The 19,121-nt window shown below is 55.4% G+C and overlaps 7 protein-coding genes across 7 annotated transcripts; 5 read left to right on the forward strand and 2 right to left on the reverse strand.

Annotated features, from left to right (window-relative positions):
• Positions 1-972: 972 nt before the first annotated feature.
• On the forward strand, positions 973-2,307 carry PG985_002755 (GroES-like protein; the record flags this gene model as incomplete). Its single annotated transcript, XM_066822524.1, has 4 exons — positions 973-984; positions 1,060-1,423; positions 1,490-1,980; positions 2,071-2,307. The coding sequence occupies 4 exons, from the start codon at positions 973-975 to the stop codon at positions 2,305-2,307; spliced, it is 1,104 nt and encodes a 367-aa protein (XP_066689956.1).
• A 271-nt stretch (positions 2,308-2,578) lies between these two features.
• PG985_002756 (fatty acid/sphingolipid desaturase) lies at positions 2,579-4,380 on the reverse strand (the record flags this gene model as incomplete). The annotated part of the gene is made up of 3 exons (XM_066822525.1): positions 2,579-3,505; positions 3,601-4,108; positions 4,199-4,380. The coding sequence occupies 3 exons, from the start codon at positions 4,378-4,380 to the stop codon at positions 2,579-2,581; spliced, it is 1,617 nt and encodes a 538-aa protein (XP_066689957.1).
• Positions 4,381-9,771: 5,391 nt separating this feature from the next.
• Positions 9,772-10,342, reverse strand: PG985_002757 (uncharacterized protein; the record flags this gene model as incomplete). The annotated part of the gene is made up of 2 exons (XM_066822526.1): positions 9,772-10,105; positions 10,218-10,342. The coding sequence occupies 2 exons, from the start codon at positions 10,340-10,342 to the stop codon at positions 9,772-9,774; spliced, it is 459 nt and encodes a 152-aa protein (XP_066689958.1).
• A 1,359-nt stretch (positions 10,343-11,701) lies between these two features.
• PG985_002758 (uncharacterized protein) lies at positions 11,702-13,424 on the forward strand (the record flags this gene model as incomplete). Its single annotated transcript, XM_066822527.1, has 5 exons — positions 11,702-11,891; positions 11,971-12,520; positions 12,578-12,641; positions 12,695-13,044; positions 13,109-13,424. 5 exons carry the CDS (start codon positions 11,702-11,704, stop codon positions 13,422-13,424), a joined length of 1,470 nt encoding a protein of 489 aa, XP_066689959.1.
• Positions 13,425-14,069: 645 nt separating this feature from the next.
• On the forward strand, positions 14,070-15,609 carry PG985_002759 (uncharacterized protein; the record flags this gene model as incomplete). The annotated part of the gene is made up of 3 exons (XM_066822528.1): positions 14,070-14,318; positions 14,377-14,955; positions 15,016-15,609. 3 exons carry the CDS (start codon positions 14,070-14,072, stop codon positions 15,607-15,609), a joined length of 1,422 nt encoding a protein of 473 aa, XP_066689960.1.
• A 770-nt stretch (positions 15,610-16,379) lies between these two features.
• On the forward strand, positions 16,380-16,847 carry PG985_002760 (uncharacterized protein; the record flags this gene model as incomplete). The annotated part of the gene is made up of 2 exons (XM_066822529.1): positions 16,380-16,550; positions 16,614-16,847. 2 exons carry the CDS (start codon positions 16,380-16,382, stop codon positions 16,845-16,847), a joined length of 405 nt encoding a protein of 134 aa, XP_066689961.1.
• Positions 16,848-17,589: 742 nt separating this feature from the next.
• On the forward strand, positions 17,590-18,800 carry PG985_002761 (uncharacterized protein; the record flags this gene model as incomplete). Its single annotated transcript, XM_066822530.1, has 4 exons — positions 17,590-17,838; positions 17,905-18,426; positions 18,485-18,620; positions 18,676-18,800. 4 exons carry the CDS (start codon positions 17,590-17,592, stop codon positions 18,798-18,800), a joined length of 1,032 nt encoding a protein of 343 aa, XP_066689962.1.
• Between the last annotated feature and the right edge of the window lie 321 nt (positions 18,801-19,121).

The raw sequence follows: 19,121 nt of genomic DNA on the forward strand, positions 1-19,121 counted from the left end.
AAGCACGACGGCCTGTCTTGATCAATGTGTTTGGGAATGGTGACAAGCTACTCGATAATTGGTGACTGCAGTAGATGGCTATTTCCTAGTCGGCTAACTCCCCTAGATGATTATGTTGATTTGCCTTGACAACAGTGAGTTGATCAGGCCTTATCTCACCTGTTCCTGTTCGATTCACCTGGCCTTAGTGGAATGGACTCATGTTATCCATATTCTAGACTTCTATCAACCAATGACTAGAAAGAGATATCCTCGAAGGAGGAAGTAGAAACGATCGCAGCAGCTTACAGGCAGTATAGCAAGACTGACGCTGTGGCGTTCATGGCCGCGTGCCAGCCTACGACACCGTAACGAGGCCGGCGCCCGGCACCACGCGCCAGGCCCTCAAAGATCGGGCGATAGTAAGCCATCATCGAAGTCGGCGGCTTGCATAACGATCTTGGTTTCGTGACGGCATCGTCTCACTGGGAGACCCAGTGCTGGCCATCTCAACAGCCCCACACAGCATCGCGGACAAAACCTGGAATAGTTTGACAATGCCTTGTCGTCCAGCTCGTGGGGACAGAGATGGCACACGACTTTTCAGTATTACGGGTTACCGAAAGGAGTAGCTCCGACGGCCGTGCAGGATTACGGCCGCTTGGCGTCCGACAGCATATCTCGCATGGAGAGAGGGCGGCGATCATTTCCAACTGTTACCCCAGGTTAACGTTGGGGAACTGGTTGAATGCGGAGAAATGGGGATGGGGTCCACCACTTGCCCCAGTAAGAGAGGGGGTAGTCGATTGGTGTTGCATTTATATTCCCGACAAGTGCAGGCTTGGCAAATTGGGGTAGCTTCGCGATGAACCAACGATGTACACAAAAGGCAGATGCCCAGATACGAGGATCAGACACCCGAGATTGAAGATCAAGAGGTATGTAACGTGAATAGTGTTCGTTCCCTGAAGCAAATCAGACCAAGCCAACAACATGCCTGAAAACGTACGTGTCCCAAGATGACCGGCCCCTGCCAACATACATCTACACCCCTGCTGACCGAGACCTCGCAACCACCAGAACCCAGCCTTCGTCCTCCAGGAGGTCAAGAAAGTCGCGTTCGAGGACCGGCCGGTGCCCCAGCTGCGGGACGCCGAGCGCGACGTCCGCGTGCGCGTCGAGCAGACGGGCATCTGCGGCTCCGACGTGCACTACTGGCAGCGCGGGCGCATCGGCGACTTCATCCTGGAGAGCCCCATCGTCCTAGGCCACGAGAGCGCCGGCACCGTCGTCGAGGTCGGGTCCAAGGTCACCAACGTCAAGGTCGGCGACCGCGTCGCCATCGAGCCGGGCGTGCCCTGTCGGCACTGCGACCACTGCCGCTCGGGGGCGTATAACCTCTGCGACGACACCATTTTCGCGGCGACGCCTCCTTGGGATGGCAGTAAGTTCTCTCTCTGAAGATTTCTGCGAACTTGGCTTAGGAGTAACAGCTGACCCCCGTGAACAGCGCTCCAAAAGTACTACATCGTGGCGGGCGACTACACCTACCCCATCCCCGACCACATGACCGTGGAAGACGGCGCCCTCGTCGAGCCCGTCGCCGTCGCCGTGCAAATCTGCAAGACGGCCGCCCTGCGCGGCGGGCAGACCGTCCTCGTCTTCGGCTGCGGCCCCATCGGCGTCCTGTGCCAGGCCGTGGCCAAGGCGTACGGCGCCAGCCGCGTCGTCGGCGTCGACCTGTCCGAGGCCCGCGCCCGGTTCGCCCGGGACTTCGCGGCCGACGACGTCCACGTGGTGTCTCGGGGTGACAACAATTCTGCGCCCGCGGACCCGGTCGAGGTCGCAAGGGCGCTGGGCGAGAAGATCGTGCGCGAGTACGGCCTCGGCGCCGGCGCGGACGTGGTGCTCGAGTGCACGGGGGCCGAGGCCTGCATCCAGGCCGGCGTGTTCGCGGCCAAGAAGGGTGGGACGTTTGTGCAGGCGGGCATGGGGAAAGAGGTGAGTGCCGCCGCATCCTTTTGATTTTTCTTTTTTGGCTTTCGTCGTTTTCATCAACCGCGGTAGACTGACTTGTTATCATCTCCCTAGAACGTGGTCTTCCCCATCACGACGGCCTGTATCCGGGCGCTCACCATCAAGGGCAGCATCCGGTACCAGACGGGATGCTACCCCGAGGCGGTCCAGCTGGTGGCTTCGGGCAAGGTCCACCCGCGTAAGCTCATCACGCACCGATATAAGTTCGAAGAGGCGCTTGAGGCCTTCGAGGTGGTCCGGAAAGCACAGGAAGACACTCTGAAAGTGGTCATCCAGGGAGTGCAGATCTAGAAGATATCAGCGGAAACTTTCATCAACCAAATGATCTGGATAGTCGCCATGGCTGGGTAGGCTGGGCCACAAGATTAGCATGATATCGCTGGCAAGATTGCACTTCAACATTAATGTTTCACTTGGATTTGAGCACCGGGTTGGGCATTGTTGAATGGGATCGCTCCCATTATATTAGGTATGTATTCTTTTGTGTAATCGACTTTTGGTACATGAAAGCAAATTTTCCGCTATTTGAATCGTTATTGAGCCCGCCCCATTTCAGCGCAGCCTAGTGCAGTGATATCGGCGCACCCTCGGTGTACTCCTGGACCAGGTGCGTCTGGCACTTGACCAGGGTCTCGACCATCTTGCCGACCTCTTCCAGCCTAGACAAGATAATGCCGTTGCCCTTGGCGAAGCCGTAGCAGTGGTACTCGAGGCCGGTGTCCTCGCAGAACTCGCGCAGCAGGACCTGGCCTTTGCGCAGGTTGTGGCGGGGCACGCGGGGGAACAGATGGTGGACAGCCTGGAACTGGAGACCGCCGTGCAGGAAGTCGAGCCACTGCGGGCAGTCGACGTCCATGGTGGTACGGAGCTGCCGCGACACGAAGGACTCGGTGGGGCCCAGATCAGCCGTGGACATGCCCCAGTGCGACAATGTGATCTGCACGTGGATGAGCATGGTGACGGCGTGCGACAGCAGGACGAAAGCGACGCGGGTGGGCCAATCGGGCAGCGTTCGCCAAACGAGGCAGTAGCCGAACAGGAACCAGTAGACGGCCATGCCGACAATTTCAAGCTGGCGGGCCCAACGGGGAGCGCCGGAAGCCTTCTTGGCGGAGCCCAAGATAACGTGACCCCAAGACAGGAAGTACAGGTTGAAGCGCGCGACGGCCATGATGGGGTAGTAGGTGTACTTCTGAAAGGGGACCATGATCTCGCAGACCTTGTCCCAAACGAAGTCGAAGTCGTAGTAGGTGCTGCGGACGCCGCGGAAGAAGGTGGGCGACCAGGCGAACAGCGGGAGGTACTGGGTGTCCGGATCGTGCTCGGGCATGTTGGTGATGAGATGGTGCACGTTGTGCGACGACTTCCACCAGCCGAACGACAGGCCGCAGCAGAAATCGGCGATGAAAGTACCAATGATGGTGTCCTTGGCGACGGATCCCGTGATGCCGCGGTGGCCGGCGTCGTGGGCCGAGAACATAATTTGTTGCTGCGCGCAATTTGTTAGCAGAATTTCATTGGCATGGTCGTAGCCCAGCATCGATTCGCGGCTAGGGGCTCAGGGCGCGGCGGGCAAGAACTTACCCAGAATCCGCCTAGGAATAACGCGGATGTCAAGTACCAGCCGATGCTGACCAGGTAGAGGAACATGCCGAATAATGAGGCGTATCGAGCACATTCCTTGCCGTACTCGATGTAGGGGCAGTCGTAGAGACCCTCGTCCTTGACACGCTGGTGGAGCGCCTGGTACTTCTCCCGCAGCTCAGCCTGCTGCTCCATGTCCAGCGAGGGGATGTTGCGAATGTCGTCCTGGCGCTCGCGCTCCTCCATGGCGGCAGTGTATCCCTCCTTGGTCAACTGCTCCTCAACAGCACCAGGGCTGGGGGAGACAGATTTCCGGCCGTTGCTAGTCAACTTGCAAGTTCCGGTTGCCGCCTTCTTCTCCGACTTCTCGCTGCACGTCGTCTCGCCCTTTTGGGACGGGAGTGCGGGCACGTCGGCTTGGACTGGCGGGATCATGTTGACCCAAGGTAGGTCGACGGGACCGATGCTGAAGGCCTTCATGGTCTTGAGCGTCTTGTCCGTGTGGTAGCTGGAAGGGGCGCGTTAGCAAGGACGGTTCTCGGCTAACTCCACCTGTACATACACCCAGTACGTGGCGACACCGTCGTTCGGAGCTTACGCTTTGATTTCGTCGCCGGCATCTCGGCCGACCATGTGGAGAATGGCCAACCCGCCGCCGGGGTGCTTGTCGAGCCATTTGTCGAGCTTGAGGGCCTGCCCCTCGTAGATGACGATGATGTGGCCTTGAGAGATCAGGTGTTCCACCTGCGCCGGCGAGATGGTAGCCTTGGTGTCCATCATCGTGTGTGATTTTGTTGGTTGAGAAACCTCAACCTAGAAATGCCAGGAGCAATGGCAGTGGGAAAAGACCGGTAGCGGTCTGTGAGAGCAAATGTGTCCCACTGGATGCGCACTGGATGAGTAATAAACGTTGCCTGGATGACTTCAATTGGCTCAAATGAGTGACATAAATAATAGAAGAACAAAGTGCATCTAGAAACAAGCAGAGCAGGCGCAAACACGGTTAGGGACTGCGGGTAGGGGAAGGGGGCATTATTTAAGTAGAGGTAACGGCCTCATCTGTGCGGAGGGGAGGAGACAAACAACCGTCGGTTTCCTAGCGGCAGTGAATACTTAACACAACGCCTCTTGACTACTATGTACATGCTCCCTGTTTCAAGAAAGGGCACATGCGGGACCGATACGGGGAATTCCATAGTGCCAGACGGGTGGACAGAGTGTCTGACCCTGAGAACGGAAAGGGAGTTGGAACGCAGCAGCAGCAGCAGACAGCAGTGGCCTCTTGGCCTCAGCCGAGCCGAAGCAGAGACGCGCAGCACCAGAAAAGGCAGAAACGGGCAGCACGCCCGCAGCAGAATAGGGGACGGCCAGGATCCCTACTAGCGAGCAATGTTTCTGTGGAAAGAGGATACAAGAGGAGCCCCAGGAACACGGGAGGGTGTTCTCAGTCTGGACACGCGTTCCTTGGCGGTCCGTGGCGTTGAGATGATGGATACGTGAAATCTCACATAATGGACAATCCCTCCTTCCTACCCGGCAAGTTCCAAGTTTTCTCTGGGCTGGTTGATTGGGGAGCTTGGGACTAGCCCGGCCTAGCGTCCCGGGGAGCAAAAGCCTCTAGATCGGCCCATCTGGTCCCAGCCAAGGCGTTCCAAGATTAGCTGCCAAGCCCCAAGACCGCCAGGGGGCCCTACAGCCTGCCACAGGCCTGCCAGAGCCTACGGAAAGCCCCTAAAGCGCCCCTAAAAGGGCAATCAGTAGCCCGGTGGAACGCCCCCCCTCTGGTAGCCCCCCGTAGGCGTGCAGAGCTTCTAGAAACGGCCTGGGTCCAACGTCATTTGACTGGGGTTCAGCAAATGAGCGATTAAACCTGGCCTCTTCCTGTCTCTTGGTCTCTCCTTGCCAAGCTCTTTGCCCCTTCGCAGACTCGCACTCGCACTCTCTCTCTTATTACTGTGTTGCATAGGTAGGTACATTATGTCTTGACGCCTCTGCTCTTCCTTTTCTCTGAACATTTCTAACTGTCCATCAATTCCTCCATTCTGCAGGTCGGACCCGACCCGCCAAGGGTACTTTTGGGTGGTGCAGTGCACTCGTATTCGCTTTGGCTGCGATTGTTGGTTTGTTTGCGTCGGTCGCTCTCGCCACCCCGTCCCTCTCGCAGGGTTCCGCAGCGGCAGCAGCAAGGGCCCTTTTCACATAAAACAATTCAAACACGTACATGGGTTTGCTTGGATGGGATGCATGCACGCCTAGGCAATTGATCGATACGATAACTCAAAAAGAAGAATATATTCGGCCATGATTCAGCTGCTGGCATTTTCACTGCTACAGGCTACAGCCAGCCCAGCCTACAGTACCTGCCTACTACGGTCTACGGCTGCAGCACTATGCAAGATGAATTGAATTAGAATCAAATAGTGTGCACGTGGAGGGCACTGGGGCCCCTGACTGCTGCCTTGGCGCTAGCGTAGATTAGCCTAACGCATGTATGCGAACTAGGCTGGCTGCATGTGGGGGAAAGCTGTCCCTGACCAAGTCCCTGGACAAGGAGACAAGCGAGCACGCAGGCAAGATTGCGACGAGAGCTGAGTCGTACTGAAGATCAGGGTCCTCCCCACACACTCTCTTTCCAATCTTGCTGATAACCTAAAACTTCACGCCTGCAGCAGATGATTGGCGCCTTTGCTTTTTTTTTATCAATCATTACCACAGTGAGCAATTCTTACCAGCGGTTATGCCCGCACCCGAGATCCCCAATCTCTTTCGAGCGAGCGCGCAAAAAACTGGACATCGCACAAAACGGGCCCCGTCTTTGAAATGTCTCGATCGTCTCGCACAAATGTCCTGACGTCAAAATGAGACAAGTCGAGGGCAAGACAATGGCCACTAGACTGCCAGAGCCTGCCTGCTGATGCTGATCAGCGGATGGGCAATGGATACGCGCGTTTTGCAAGCGCAAGAATGCGACAGTGTGCTGAAGGGGGCCCCACTCAAAACGGCTATGCTTGCTACACAAGACGATTTCGAATTTGCATCTGAACGGAACGCCCTTTTTAGCGGCTCGATCCACTAACCTCATCCACCACCGGCCGAGGCTCGCCAAGTAGGCCCGGAGCCAGTTGGTACCGCTACCTCACGTTAATCCGATACGCTGAGGCGTCTTCGGACCTGGTCCGACCGATTGTCGCATTTCGACGCCCCTGGGTTCTGACATTTCCATCATACTACTAGAGGGGCTGGGCTGGGTGCAATGCTGTTCGTGCGCTTGTCTTCACCTTTTCCCGCTACATCCAGTGGTTCTTATCTAACTTTTCGACTATGGCGCTTGAGTTGCATGCAACTCGAGTTTCGAGTCAAGTAGCTCTCAATATTTGTCAACTCACTGTTGCCTGCAGTCTTGAGGCGCGTCTGTCAAACACGCAATATCCGATGTTTTTCTCTCGGATCCAGAACCAACATTGGAAAAGGCTACCACCACAATCACACTATGGCAGTTGCATTGCCGTACCTAAGCGCCATTTGAGTTTTTCTTGTTTCTTGTTTCCTGCCTACTGTTTCTCCATTGGAACGGAGCTATGCACGAGATAACATGGCCAACCCCTCTGGCAACATACGAGACGGCTCCAAATGGCCACGGCCCGGGTCTCCTGCGACCTCTTTACCTGGGTTTGGGTTCGTTCCAGAGCTTTTCGCATGTCCGTTGATGTCAGATGCGCCACTCAAGCCACATTGTTGCAGCTATCGTCGCACATGTCTATGTATGGTGTCTCCTGGCAACGTCCTGCTTTTCATCAGCAACGCATTTGCGCGTGCCCCGCATCGATACTCTCTACTGCGTGGTATGGGTCTGAGCTTCGGGTTGGGGGCGAAACATGGTGCAGCTAACCCCATGCCAAGACATGTCAGGTCGTAAGCCCCAAACGGATGCCGCAGGCTACCAAGGAGGGCTCAAGGCCATCCAAGATGGTGGAAACACATTCCGTCCATCCATTGACACCGCCCAGGTGGCATTGTAGGGAACTGGCCAAACATCGGTGAGATGCCAGTAGATTCGGAACGTGTTACTAGGAAGAATGCGTAGAAGCTCCTACGTTTCCCGCCGGTTCTTCGGGCGATCGCTTGGCTGTCGTGTAGAGATATTACCACGTGACAAGCTCGGCCGACCGACCGGCAGACTGTGCGGTTTACGTGATATTAAGCTTCGTGTGAGTGCTTGTGCATGTTCTTCCCTTGATATCGGCTAATTCTCAGCATGCCATTACATCCGTGTCCCGCATGGGGGCCTGGGCGGTAGTGGCCAAAACCGTCCGATCAGCATCATGGCTCGGCTCGGCATTATTCGTCTTGTTAGTTTTGAACTGTTTTGGCAGAAAGAGACGCTCTGACGATGTTTGGTGCTCTGCATCTGTTTCTTCCTTGCCCGTCGTGCGTCTCCGCTACACCACTTTCTCCATTTTTGGCGACTGTCAAAACCTTTGCCGCAGCCGCTTTCACCATGCCAAGGAGCATTATCCATCGCATGCATCACACTCTGTTGAAGACGAGACATCTCGAGGCATTACATTACTTGCGTCTGAACCTCAGTCTCGTATTCTCTTCCTTCCGCCGTTATCCCGCGCTGCAACAAGTACTCCGTCGTTGGTTCTAGGGGAAGAGCATAGTCCTGGCCCGGGCCGTACATTACCCCGCTGATCGTTATCGCTAGTGGTCCCTTACTTCTGACATGTGGTGGATGCCAATTTCGAATAGTCAATTCATTACCCCTATCGATCCCCTCCACTATTGATGCGTATGAAGTGGGTCTTCGAAGGTGGCATGTCCCTCTTCGGCGGACACCGAGCAGGTGGTTCGAGTATCGACAGTGTCCGGTTTTTAGACCGCCTGGCGACAGCTCACGACGGTCTGTGGTACAGCCCATCACGCCCTCGTATAGGGGTCCTGGGTCCGAACTGGTTATGATGATCAAGGGTCTGGTTCCATGCCATGCATGCTTGATCGGCCCGTCCGCTTGGCACTCTTTGTTTCCTTGGCCGTCAGATCTTCTGGACGATCACAAGAGAAGACGACGATCACAAGAGCAGATGACGAATTCCAAGAAGTGAAGGATTTCCTATGCCGCGAAACAACATCTTCAAACGTATCTTCATGGCATTTTTGAGCCTCTGTCTATTTTGGCTCGTGGTTCTCCGCGGGGTCCGACGAGCCTAACATGATAGGCTAAGCCCCACCACCACGATGTCCTTCATTGACATCATGTCGGGGGCTATCAGTCCAAATCGTCAGGCTTGTAATACCGGTGTCCTTGGAATTACTTGCAAACTGCTTGGGGGGCCATGAGATTTAGATGGTCAGCAGAGACTTTGCGGAGCACTGTGGCAAGCTGAAGCTGCATGTTTTATCTTTATATGTTACTTTCTGCTGATGAGTGCCTGTTCATTTGCCCGGTTCATCCCATTGTCTTTCATTCTCTCTCATAGTTAGCTATATTGGGACATGGTGAGTTCTCGGTGAAGAGAGGTGTTAGTGTAATAATTCAGCAGGTCGGCTTGCGTGTACGGACCACCGCCGATCGGGGCGGAGCGGCGCCGGATGCTCTTGTCGGATAGAAGGTGGTCTCGCAGGGCACTCGAGGTCAGCCTTCCTCTCCATCCCTCGTATCTGTCTTGTTTGATGTGCTTTGATTTGATTTGATTTGATAAATTTTTTCCGTCTATCCGGCTACAGCTAGCATCATCGAGGAGGTCCAGAACGCGCTTGCTACGAACTTCTCTAGCACTGTGGATCCCACTTCAATGGAGTGTAAGTCTCCTGGCGCCACGAATTTCCTCGCTAGGGGGTCGTGACGACTCTTGATGGTTATTACTCTTGATCGGCGAGGTGTCGCAACTCCCTTCGTGCTTTCCCCCACTATCGCCTTGTTTCTCCTCCTCACCCTGATCTCACTTATCCTTCCTCGTGGGTCGCACTTACTGGTATGCCATCCCCTTCTGAGAGGTGGCGCAGGTGCTGTGTACAGCTAACAAGTTAAGATGAGTAGAATATACACGACATGGCTACAAGACACATAACCTTTACAAATATAAAGAAAAGTCGACTATGTGTGTTCTCTCTGGGATTCCATCTCGTGCTAACTCAATCTGCCCGGTTCGGTAGTTCTCTCCTGACTGACTAGCATGTGAGAGCCCTTCTGCGCGAAGCAGCCACTTCTGTAGCAAGTATCAACTTGCCTGTGATAAGGGCCATGGCCTTGGGCCTGCTTGGAAGAACCGGCAGGGACAACCAAGCGTTCTCCGACTGCATCGTTGTGTGCTCGTTTCTAGAGGGCCACGGAGGTCTCACTTCCCATGTTGGGGGGCCGCGGTGGCAGGACTCCGGTAACCCGTTTCCTTCCTCTTTTTCCTCTGTGTTGACCGTTTTCGAGGGCGCTCCAGATGAATCCGATTGATCTGAAGTGGTGTCTTCGTCCACAACGTGAATTCGGGTGCACATCGTGCTGTTGAAGCTGTAATCTACGGTCAAGTGCCGCCGAGGGTCGCTCTGGCTTATATGCCATCCGCCCCTAGCCAATTCATGAGTCGATTGTCTAGCTACACCGGTCCGTGCCATCCACTTACAAAACAACAGCGCTTTTAGCTCCAAAGGGTGCTTGACGGACCACGAGGTCTTTGATTCTTTTCTGCTCGCCGGGGACCTTGTGGTGCGTCTTAGGGTCGAGGAGCTTTACCCTGCTGGGCTTCATCACGGCGACACGGTGGTGGTGAAGGTGTCGCGACAAGTAGTTGGTGAAGCTGAGGTCATGACTTCGGTTGGTGCGGGTTGCGGTAGAGACGCGTAAGAAACGTTGTCTGTCGTCTGCAAACAAGGTTAAAAGAGTGGATGTTGGATGATGTTGATCGGAATGAAAATGAGAAATCCAAACTCGCAGGTCTTCTGGAGAGATGTTCTATCTAATCTGTAATTACAGAGGGTGTTGGAGCTAACCTCAGGCCTCAATCGGTTGCATTATGTACGGGAGGCCAGCTTACTTATGGGCCATACCTCCATTTTGACCAATGGTACACATGATAGTACTTAAGAGTACTGTAATAAGCCCAGTCTAATAGCATGGAGCTTTACTGACTGTTCACTGACTGCTCAGAATGACAGCACATCGCTGCCACCATTCTCTCCCCATTGACAAGCGAGTAAGGAAACCACAGGTGGTCCCAGCCATATCATAACCCATTAGCGAAACATAAGCTATAAATGATTATAGGCATCAATCATCCTGCGTTTGCTGTATATTCGCTTCGTATGACTCAGCATATTCACCTTGCCGGGCTGATGTTATCCAACCAAGCAGCTAAGTGAGATCTCACACTTCTGTGGACGGAAACTCACTCTAAATGGCACACTGAGCAAACACGTAGGGGTACTACAATCGCTACGGCACTTGACACCCAGATAAGCAGCGCTAGAGCAAAGTGCAAGGAAATCAGAGAGATGCCATGTACACATCATCAAATGGGTAACCAGTGACAGCAATGAGGTCCTCAAGCTGATCTCACTGCACGCAAAAACGTGGGCAACCTCAGCTACATGAACCAGGTACCACTAGGAGGGACCCCTACCGATGCAAGGGTTCCTTTACCGGTAAAGCGCGAACCCACGAGCGTCGTTCCGAGCGTTCCGAACGTTCCGGGCCGTGGCTATTTTGACAGCTTGTCCGTCGAGCATCGCCCCTGGCTGGCCCCAAATTTTAAGCTTGATCTGTGGGAGATGCGGCCCGACGATCTTAGCGCTTACACGCCTTCGCCTTTATTCATGCCGTGCGACCCGGGCCAACGTTTTAGGACAGCTCGTGGTTCAAGGGGTGGCCCCATTGTGGGTGGTGATGGTGTGTGTCCGAAGCGCGGCTAATGGGGACTGGCTTGCGCACTATCCGCGTCGGGTAGGTTGCAATGTCCGAAATGTCCGATTTCGCGCAAATCTTATGCGAGATTAGCGTAGCTCGCATAAGCATTCGACAGTATCTACAAAAGCGTGCTATTGGCTGTAATCAATTGTGCCAAGTCTAGTCAATTGCTGGGCAGCATAAATCGCTTGTCAACTTCACATCATGTCTTCTCTAAGCTCAATCGCCTACAACAGTGCTAAGAGCCTCACTCAGGTGGCCCGAAGCCCCCTGTCGGGTACATCGGTTTGCGTCGTGGGTGCAGGTCCCGCCGGCGTCTACACAGCGCTGCAATGCTGGCGCAAGGGTCACAATGTGCGAATCCTCGAGCGTAGCCCGGTTGCGCGCACCCAGGGTATGCTATACCACCCTCTCCTTTCCACTTCGAGCATCAAGGCTTGAAGCTGACCAATGGAAATGTTCACACCTATTAGGCGACTTCTTCATGATCGCCTCGCAGGTCATCAAACACATCAAGACCTGGCCCGACATGGCGGACGAGAATGACTGCATCGCGGCAAACCCGCGCGTCTCCTTTCATAGGAATACGGGCGAGCGCATTTCTGGCCCCTCCCCGTTTCGGTTTGACAAGGGCGCTGATGCGGCCGCCGAGCTCGACCTCGCCGAGCGCTTCCACTTCCACCACCGGCCCAAGTTTCTGCAAATGCTCATCTCGCAGCTCGGGCGCATCGGCGTGCAGATCGAGTACGGCTGTCGCGTCGCCGAGTTCTACGAGGACGCGGACAAGGCTGGAGTGCGGCTCGACGACGGCCGCACCATCGAGGCTGACGTCGTGGTCGCGGCGGATGGTATTGGGACCAAGTCGCACACGCTGGTCAACGGCCAGGATATCCGGGCGTGGCCGAGTGGGCTGGCGGGCTTCCGAGCGGCGTTTCCTGTTGAGATGATTGCCGGGGATGCCGAGATCTTGGAGCGAACTAAGATTCTGGACGACGGTCACCCCCATTTCCAGTTATTCCATGGGTGAGTATTGGCGGCGCATGTCTCATAAACTGGGTTTTGTTCTAACACAAGGCACAGGCTTGGACTTCATATGACTTTAATGCGGACAGAGGATATCATTACTTGGGGAATGACACACAAGGTACGAGATGTTGGCTTTCACCACAATCGGACATCAAACTGACGTGAAACCAGGACGAAGGCACTACTGCATCCGAATCTTGGTACGCGAGCGTCGACTCTTCGACCGTGCTGGACTACGTCTCGACCATCCCCACCTTCCCATCCTTTCTGAAGCGCCTGATAGAGGCGACGCCCAAGGACGGCATCGTCGATTGGAAGATCATGTGGAGGAACCCGCAGCCCCTGACTACGTCCCCTCTGGGTCGTGTGGTCCAGGTCGGCGACGCGGCGCACACGCTGCTGCCGAGCTCTATGAACGGCGCTAACCAGGCCCTCGAGGATGCCATCTACGTCGCGGCGTGCTTGGAGCTTAGTGGGAAGGAGAATGTTCACTGGGCGACCAAGGTTCACAACAAGCTTCGGTAAGTTGCTGCCGATCCTTTTATACCACATTTTCTCAACTCACATGTATGTGTACATCACCAGGTTTGAGCGAGTATCTTGTTGCCAAAAGCTCGGGTTCGTCAACCTCGCCAAGCGTAACAACCGGGACGCCAAGACGGCCGACAGCAAGAAGACTGAGGACCTGGTGCCCGAACAGGGAAGGTGGCTTTGGGGGCACGACCCGGAGACGTACGTGTGCCAGAACTATCCCAAGGCGCTGGACCACCTGCAAAAGGGGGTCCCATTCCAGAACACAAATATCCCGCCCGGGCACGTGCACGAGGAGTGGGCGGTGGACGAGCTCATGGCTCGAGTGGAGAGAAACGAGTCACTGGATCTCGGGGGTGACTGGTCTTAGATTTGCATTTCCTTGCCAGTACTGTCATGATGCCTTCAAAGCTTGCTGTCCGGTTCGGCAGTATGATTATGTAAGATGAGACGGACTTAGGCGATAATGCCACCCCACAACTTCTCCATGTTGACGACATGGCACTGGACGCCAAGATCTTGAGAATGCTGTAAACGATTACCGGTTTGGGAAAGTCGAGATCGTGACTGCGATCCGAGATCGGCTGGCTGACTGAAATGCGACTGGGAGCTCCGGGTTTTAGCTCCCCCGGGTGGGCCCAAGGACTAAACCCCAAGCAGACGCCAAGCCGCCGAAATTATCTTATCAGATCCGAATCAGCGGCAATTGTGATGCCAGTCGGATGTCTTTTGCCATGCCAAGCCTCACTCCGGGCAAACGTGGGCTTGGCTCGTGTGAGGGGCTGCTTAGGCCCAAACCAACTGCCCCATTCGGTGACGGCAATGCGTGGAATTGGGAGAAGCATGTGCATTTCTTGTTCCGCGGTGGACCTGTGAGGTGACGTACAAAGCTAAGTGGTCCCCCCAACTCCAACCAGCCCACATTCTAGTTTCGCGACCGTTACCAAACTTTCCCCTCCCTCCCCAATTCGACCCGTGACTTGACTCAACTCAAGCCCAACACGAACCTCTGACCATGGCCAACTCGGAAGCACCGACGCTCGAGAGCCTCGCGGCTCAAATCACGGAGCTCTCGGGTGCGCTGTCCAAGCAGATGAAGGAGAACAATGTGCCGCCCGTCTCCTTTGCGGCAGATAGCCCGACCAGCTACTCCAATCTGACGGGAGAGATGTTCATGGTGCGCCAGAAACTGCTGGACTCCCTGAACGACATGTGGTGGTTGGCCCAGGGCCCGAGCGAAAGCATCTTCAACTACTGTCATTCGGTATGATCCCCGCACCAGGGAGGGGGTGGTCTATTTGACATGCGCTGACACGTTGCAGGCTATCCCCGACGCGACGGTGCTCAACACCCTCAACTCGTTTGGCTTCTGGGGCGCCGTGCCCCTGACGGGGTCCACGACCTACGCCGACATCGCCCACGAGGTGAAGCTGCCCCAGGCTGTCGTCTACCGGCTGCTGCAGCACGCCATGACGCAGCGCATCTTCGTCGAGGAGCCGGGCAAGGACGGCAACGCCCCGCGCGTCAAGCACACGTCGCGGTCAGCCGCTCTGGCCCGCACCCCGGGCCTCCGCGCCCTCGTGTCGACGGTCATGGACGACGCAGGCGCGCCGCTGATGGTCCTCAACGAGGCGCTGCGCCGGTACTCGCGCGAGAAGCCGGAGCTCACGCAGAAGACGGACGAGACGGCGTTTGCGCTGTTCCATAAGGGCGGCCAGTACGGCGGCCAGTTCGAGAACTCGTGGGAGTTTATCGAGAACGACGGCGAGGGCGACAACAAGGGCTGGCGGCAGCGCAACTTTGTTCAGTTCATGAGCTACCTGAAGGACATCTTCCACCTCGAGGACAAGGTCCTGGCGGCGTACGACTGGGCCTCGGCGGGCAAGGCGTCCGTGGTTGATGTAAGATTCTTGCTTCCGTTTTGTCCCTTCTGGCGATAGCCACTAACTAACGTTTTCCAGGTCGGCGGTTCTGCCGGACACGACGCCTTCGTGCTTGCGGAAAGGTTCCCCGAGCTCACCATCACGGTGCAGGATCTGGCCCAGGTGCGGTCCTCGTTCGAGGCCAACCGCCCGGCGGCCGTGGCGGACCGGGTCAGCTTCCGCGAGCACTCCTTCTTCGACCCGCAGCCGGTGCAGGCCGACATCTACCTCATCAAGCTGATCCTGCACGACTGGCCCGATGCCGAGTGCCTGCGGATCCTGCGCGGGCTCATCCCGGCCCTGCGCCCGGGGGCCAAGGTGATTATCCTCGAGTACCTGGGCAACGTCGACGAGGAGGCAGAAGAAGGAAAGAAGGGAGGCGGCGAGACCACGAAGACGGAGGCTGGCGGTGGTGAGAAGGCGGGAGAAGTAGAAGAGGCTATCCCGCGGTCGATGAAGCAGTACGGCACTGCCACGGATGTACGGGTCATGGCCCTGTTCAACGCGAAGGAGAGGTCCGTGTCCAAGTGGAAGGCTCTGGTACAAGAGGTCGACCCGCGGTTCAAGGTGGAGAAGGTCGAGGCGAAGCCTGAGGCGTTCTTCGCTTTGATTGAAGCTGTTTGGACCGAGTAGAGGGCCAATATATGCAGTACTTGAACGCATATGAAGAAGTGAATAGTAAGGAATGCACAAAGTCTCAGGTTCATTTCACATTGTTGGCACAAATGCCCAGTCTCTCGCAGTTTTTTTCATCGCTTTATTGATAGCTCTATCAAACTAACTAGGTTAAATCATCAGCGACAATTGTGCCTAAATAGCAACAGTCAATTCATAAGCGATATGCATACACTCAGCGAGTAGCAATTCATGCGCATATCTTGCTTAGCTCAATCACAAGAGCTATCATGGATTAGATCGTGTACGGTCTCCTAAAGGTGGCATGATTGCCCCTTTCTTTTGGAGGTACACCCACGATCTACGAGAAAGATGCATCAGCAAAGGTTTATCTCGGTGGACTTACCTTAACATGTGACGGCAGTTTATGGGCTCACGGGATCCAAGTCGAGCTGGGAGAGCTCTTCCTGGACGGAGTGCATACTCTCGTCGCTGTCATTGTTCAGCTGGTTTTCGGTGTCAGGCTCGTCACCAGCCGGCTCATGGCCAGCCGACTCAGGCTCCGACTCCGACTCCGACTCCGACTCAAGGTCAGACTCCGAGTCGGAATAGACGACTCCGGGGGGTTCAGGGCGCGCAACGAGGGGAGCGTGTTTTCCGACCTTGCAGGGGTTCTCCCAGTGGACAACGTCCAGCTCCTTCTGTCCGCAGCAGGGCCACGTCCAGAATTCAGCTGAAGGAGTCTCGCCGGGGCCCGAGGCAGGGTGGTACTCCGGTACCCCCTCATGATGGACGCAGGCCTCCGGGTTGTTATTATCCTTGCGGAAATAACGCCGGCGGCAATACTTGCATACAGCCTCGCCGGCTTTCAAGGGCGGGCCCTCGACAGCAGCGGCGCCAGTGCCCTGGTCAGCGCCCCCGAAGGTGAAGACGTCGTCCGGAGCTCTGTCCTTGCGGATGTGCTCGATCACGACCTTCCCCTTGTTGACGGTCTGCCAGCTTGACTGGTGGCCTTCGGCAAGCATATCTGCTTCCTCCTTGCGAGCCTTGTCGCCCTCGCTCTTGGCCGCCTGGAGGACCTTGTGAACACGCGCGGCGTTCATCGGGTCGTGGTCACAGAGGCCGAGGAGAAGCTTCTCCAGAGCGTCCCGGCTGAGCTTTGGAATGTCATCACGAACATGTCGGTGAGCGGGATCATCGACGATCCGCAGGCCGGTCATATTCGTCTCGTATTCGAGATCGGCTTGATCGAATAGATCAGTGACCGAATGGCTCGGCTTGTCCATGATTGGTTCTGTAAGTGATTGTCTAAGGGATGTGTGGATGAATAGGTTTGCTTTCGCTGGTGTATGCTGAAATGGGGACCAAGAGAACCATCTTGGCGGGAAAGGGTCTTACTATTTATACTAGAAATGGATGTAAAACAAAGGTATTGTGCTTGATAATATTGACCCAAGTCAAGCAAGTAATTAACGAAACTTCCCAAAGACGACGTTTAGGCACTTCATAGTTTCAGTATGGGAAACACATTGGGGTTTTGGGGGGAGGTTCTTTGATGTCGAAGTCAGCTCAGTACCTGCACAAAGACGTGTTGTGCGGGATTGAATGAAGTGAACGAAGCTTCAATCAATGAATGTTCTGAGCGCTCGCATCGCAGCCACCAGGAAACAGCTGTGCACATCGCTCCATCGACTGCATTCAGCTGGTCAATTGAACTTTAGTGATCACCAGGTACAAGCCCGCCTGTGGAGCTTCTGATCGTCATGGCTGATATCATAATTGCTTGTACTTCAATTCCCATTCCCAGAAGCCATGGCTGCTCTCTGTCCACTGAAGGTGGGGGATTTGCTGCATGTTTTTTAGGGCACATTGGTGGGGGTTTCTCATTGAAAACGAATTAGCGGGCGACTTTGCGAGCTTAATTCGACGTCGCTGGTTTGGCTCTCAAATGGAGAACCCCGCCTCCCTTCCAAAAAGCCCCTGCCTCCTTTTTCAGCCATGGCCGACGCCGATATTGACCAGCGACTGGTAATCTTTCGGCGGCAGTACCTGCAGCTCTTCGAGCCTGACTTCTTGGCATGGCCGCCGCTTCAGCTGTTGAAAAATGCCGACGTGCAGACGTGGCTGTACAAGAGCCTGTTTGACGCCGGTCGCGTCCCGCATTTACCGCCTTCGCGCTACCAGGCCCGCGTCCTGAATGTGCTCATCGCGAAGATCCAGAAGACTATTGGTGATTCCGAACAAGATGTGAGACATCGTCTTTGACCCTCTAACCGTCGCGTCTCATGTTTTAGGTTCTGACGCTGTTACCAGGTGGTCTCCAATTCACTCATGTCCCATCTCGGGTCACTGACGACCAACGAGAGCCCCTCAGAGCTGGAGGCTGTGCAGCAGAACTCTTATGTGACCTTCACCTGCAACAAAGAAGGTGCGGATGAGCCCGAGTCCACCGTCACTATCCTGGAAAGGCGACATCTCGTTTCTGGGTCCAAGACGACCGGATTCCGGACGTGGGAGGGCGCACTGCACCTCGCTGCGTATCTGCTCTCCGCGGCGGGGCAAGAGGTCATTCGCGGGAAGAAGGTTCTGGAGCTGGGCGCCGGGACCGGTTTCTTGTCGATTCTTTGCGGGAAACAGCTGGCTGCGAGGCACGTCACGACTACCGACGGCGACGAGGGCGTGGTGGAAACGCTCAAGGATAACCTCGCGCTGAATGGCCTGGGCGGGCAGAAGGTCCAGCCGACGCGACTGTGGTGGGGTGATGATCTGAAAGGGACTTGGGTCGACCGCGAATGTGCGAGTGAGCCCTACGACGTTGTGATCGGGGCCGACATTGTGAGTATCTGCCACTTCATGCCTGCCGTTTCGCCAGTCTGATTGCTCTGTGCTCCAGACGTACGAACCCGTAGCTATCAGAGCTCTCGTCTCAACATTGCGACAACTCTTTGACTTGAGACCGAACCTGTTGGTTATAATCGCCGGTGTGATCAGGAACTCTCAGACTTATGAGATATTCCGACACGAATGCTGTGAGTCTTCGATTGCGCAGATGATCTAAGGCAGTAGCTAATCCGTTCTTAGTAGCATCGAAGTTCACTTTACAAGAGATTAGATTCCAGGCAAAGTCCATACGGGAGCAGTCCTCCCTGTTTTATGCGGCGGCGATGCCCATCAAGATACTGAAGATTACTCGAGCCGGTGACTCGTAGGTCTACGATTCACGAATGGAAAGCATAAAGAGTCACAGGTAGAACCTGCATCGCAACCAACGCGTTTCCGCATTATCCATTGCCTATCAGATTTGTCTAAGGGCAAACAATCGAACATCATCAATGCTTTGTCCCCGCCGTCGCGTCTCTGTCCACAATTCCTATTTCGTCGCCGAGGAACGGTCCCTTGTCGCCCATATCACTTTCCAATGCCAGCAAGGAAGGGAGATGCAGCGGAGATCCCAGGTCTAATGTCTTGTCGGTCCACAATGACGGGGTTCGTGTCGAGAATGTTCTCATATATCCACTCGATGAGATCGT

Source organism: Apiospora marii, assembly GCF_038362585.1.
Source record: "Apiospora marii strain CBS 49790 chromosome Unknown utg000002l_segment0_segment0, whole genome shotgun sequence".
NCBI lineage: Eukaryota > Fungi > Ascomycota > Sordariomycetes > Amphisphaeriales > Apiosporaceae > Apiospora > Apiospora marii.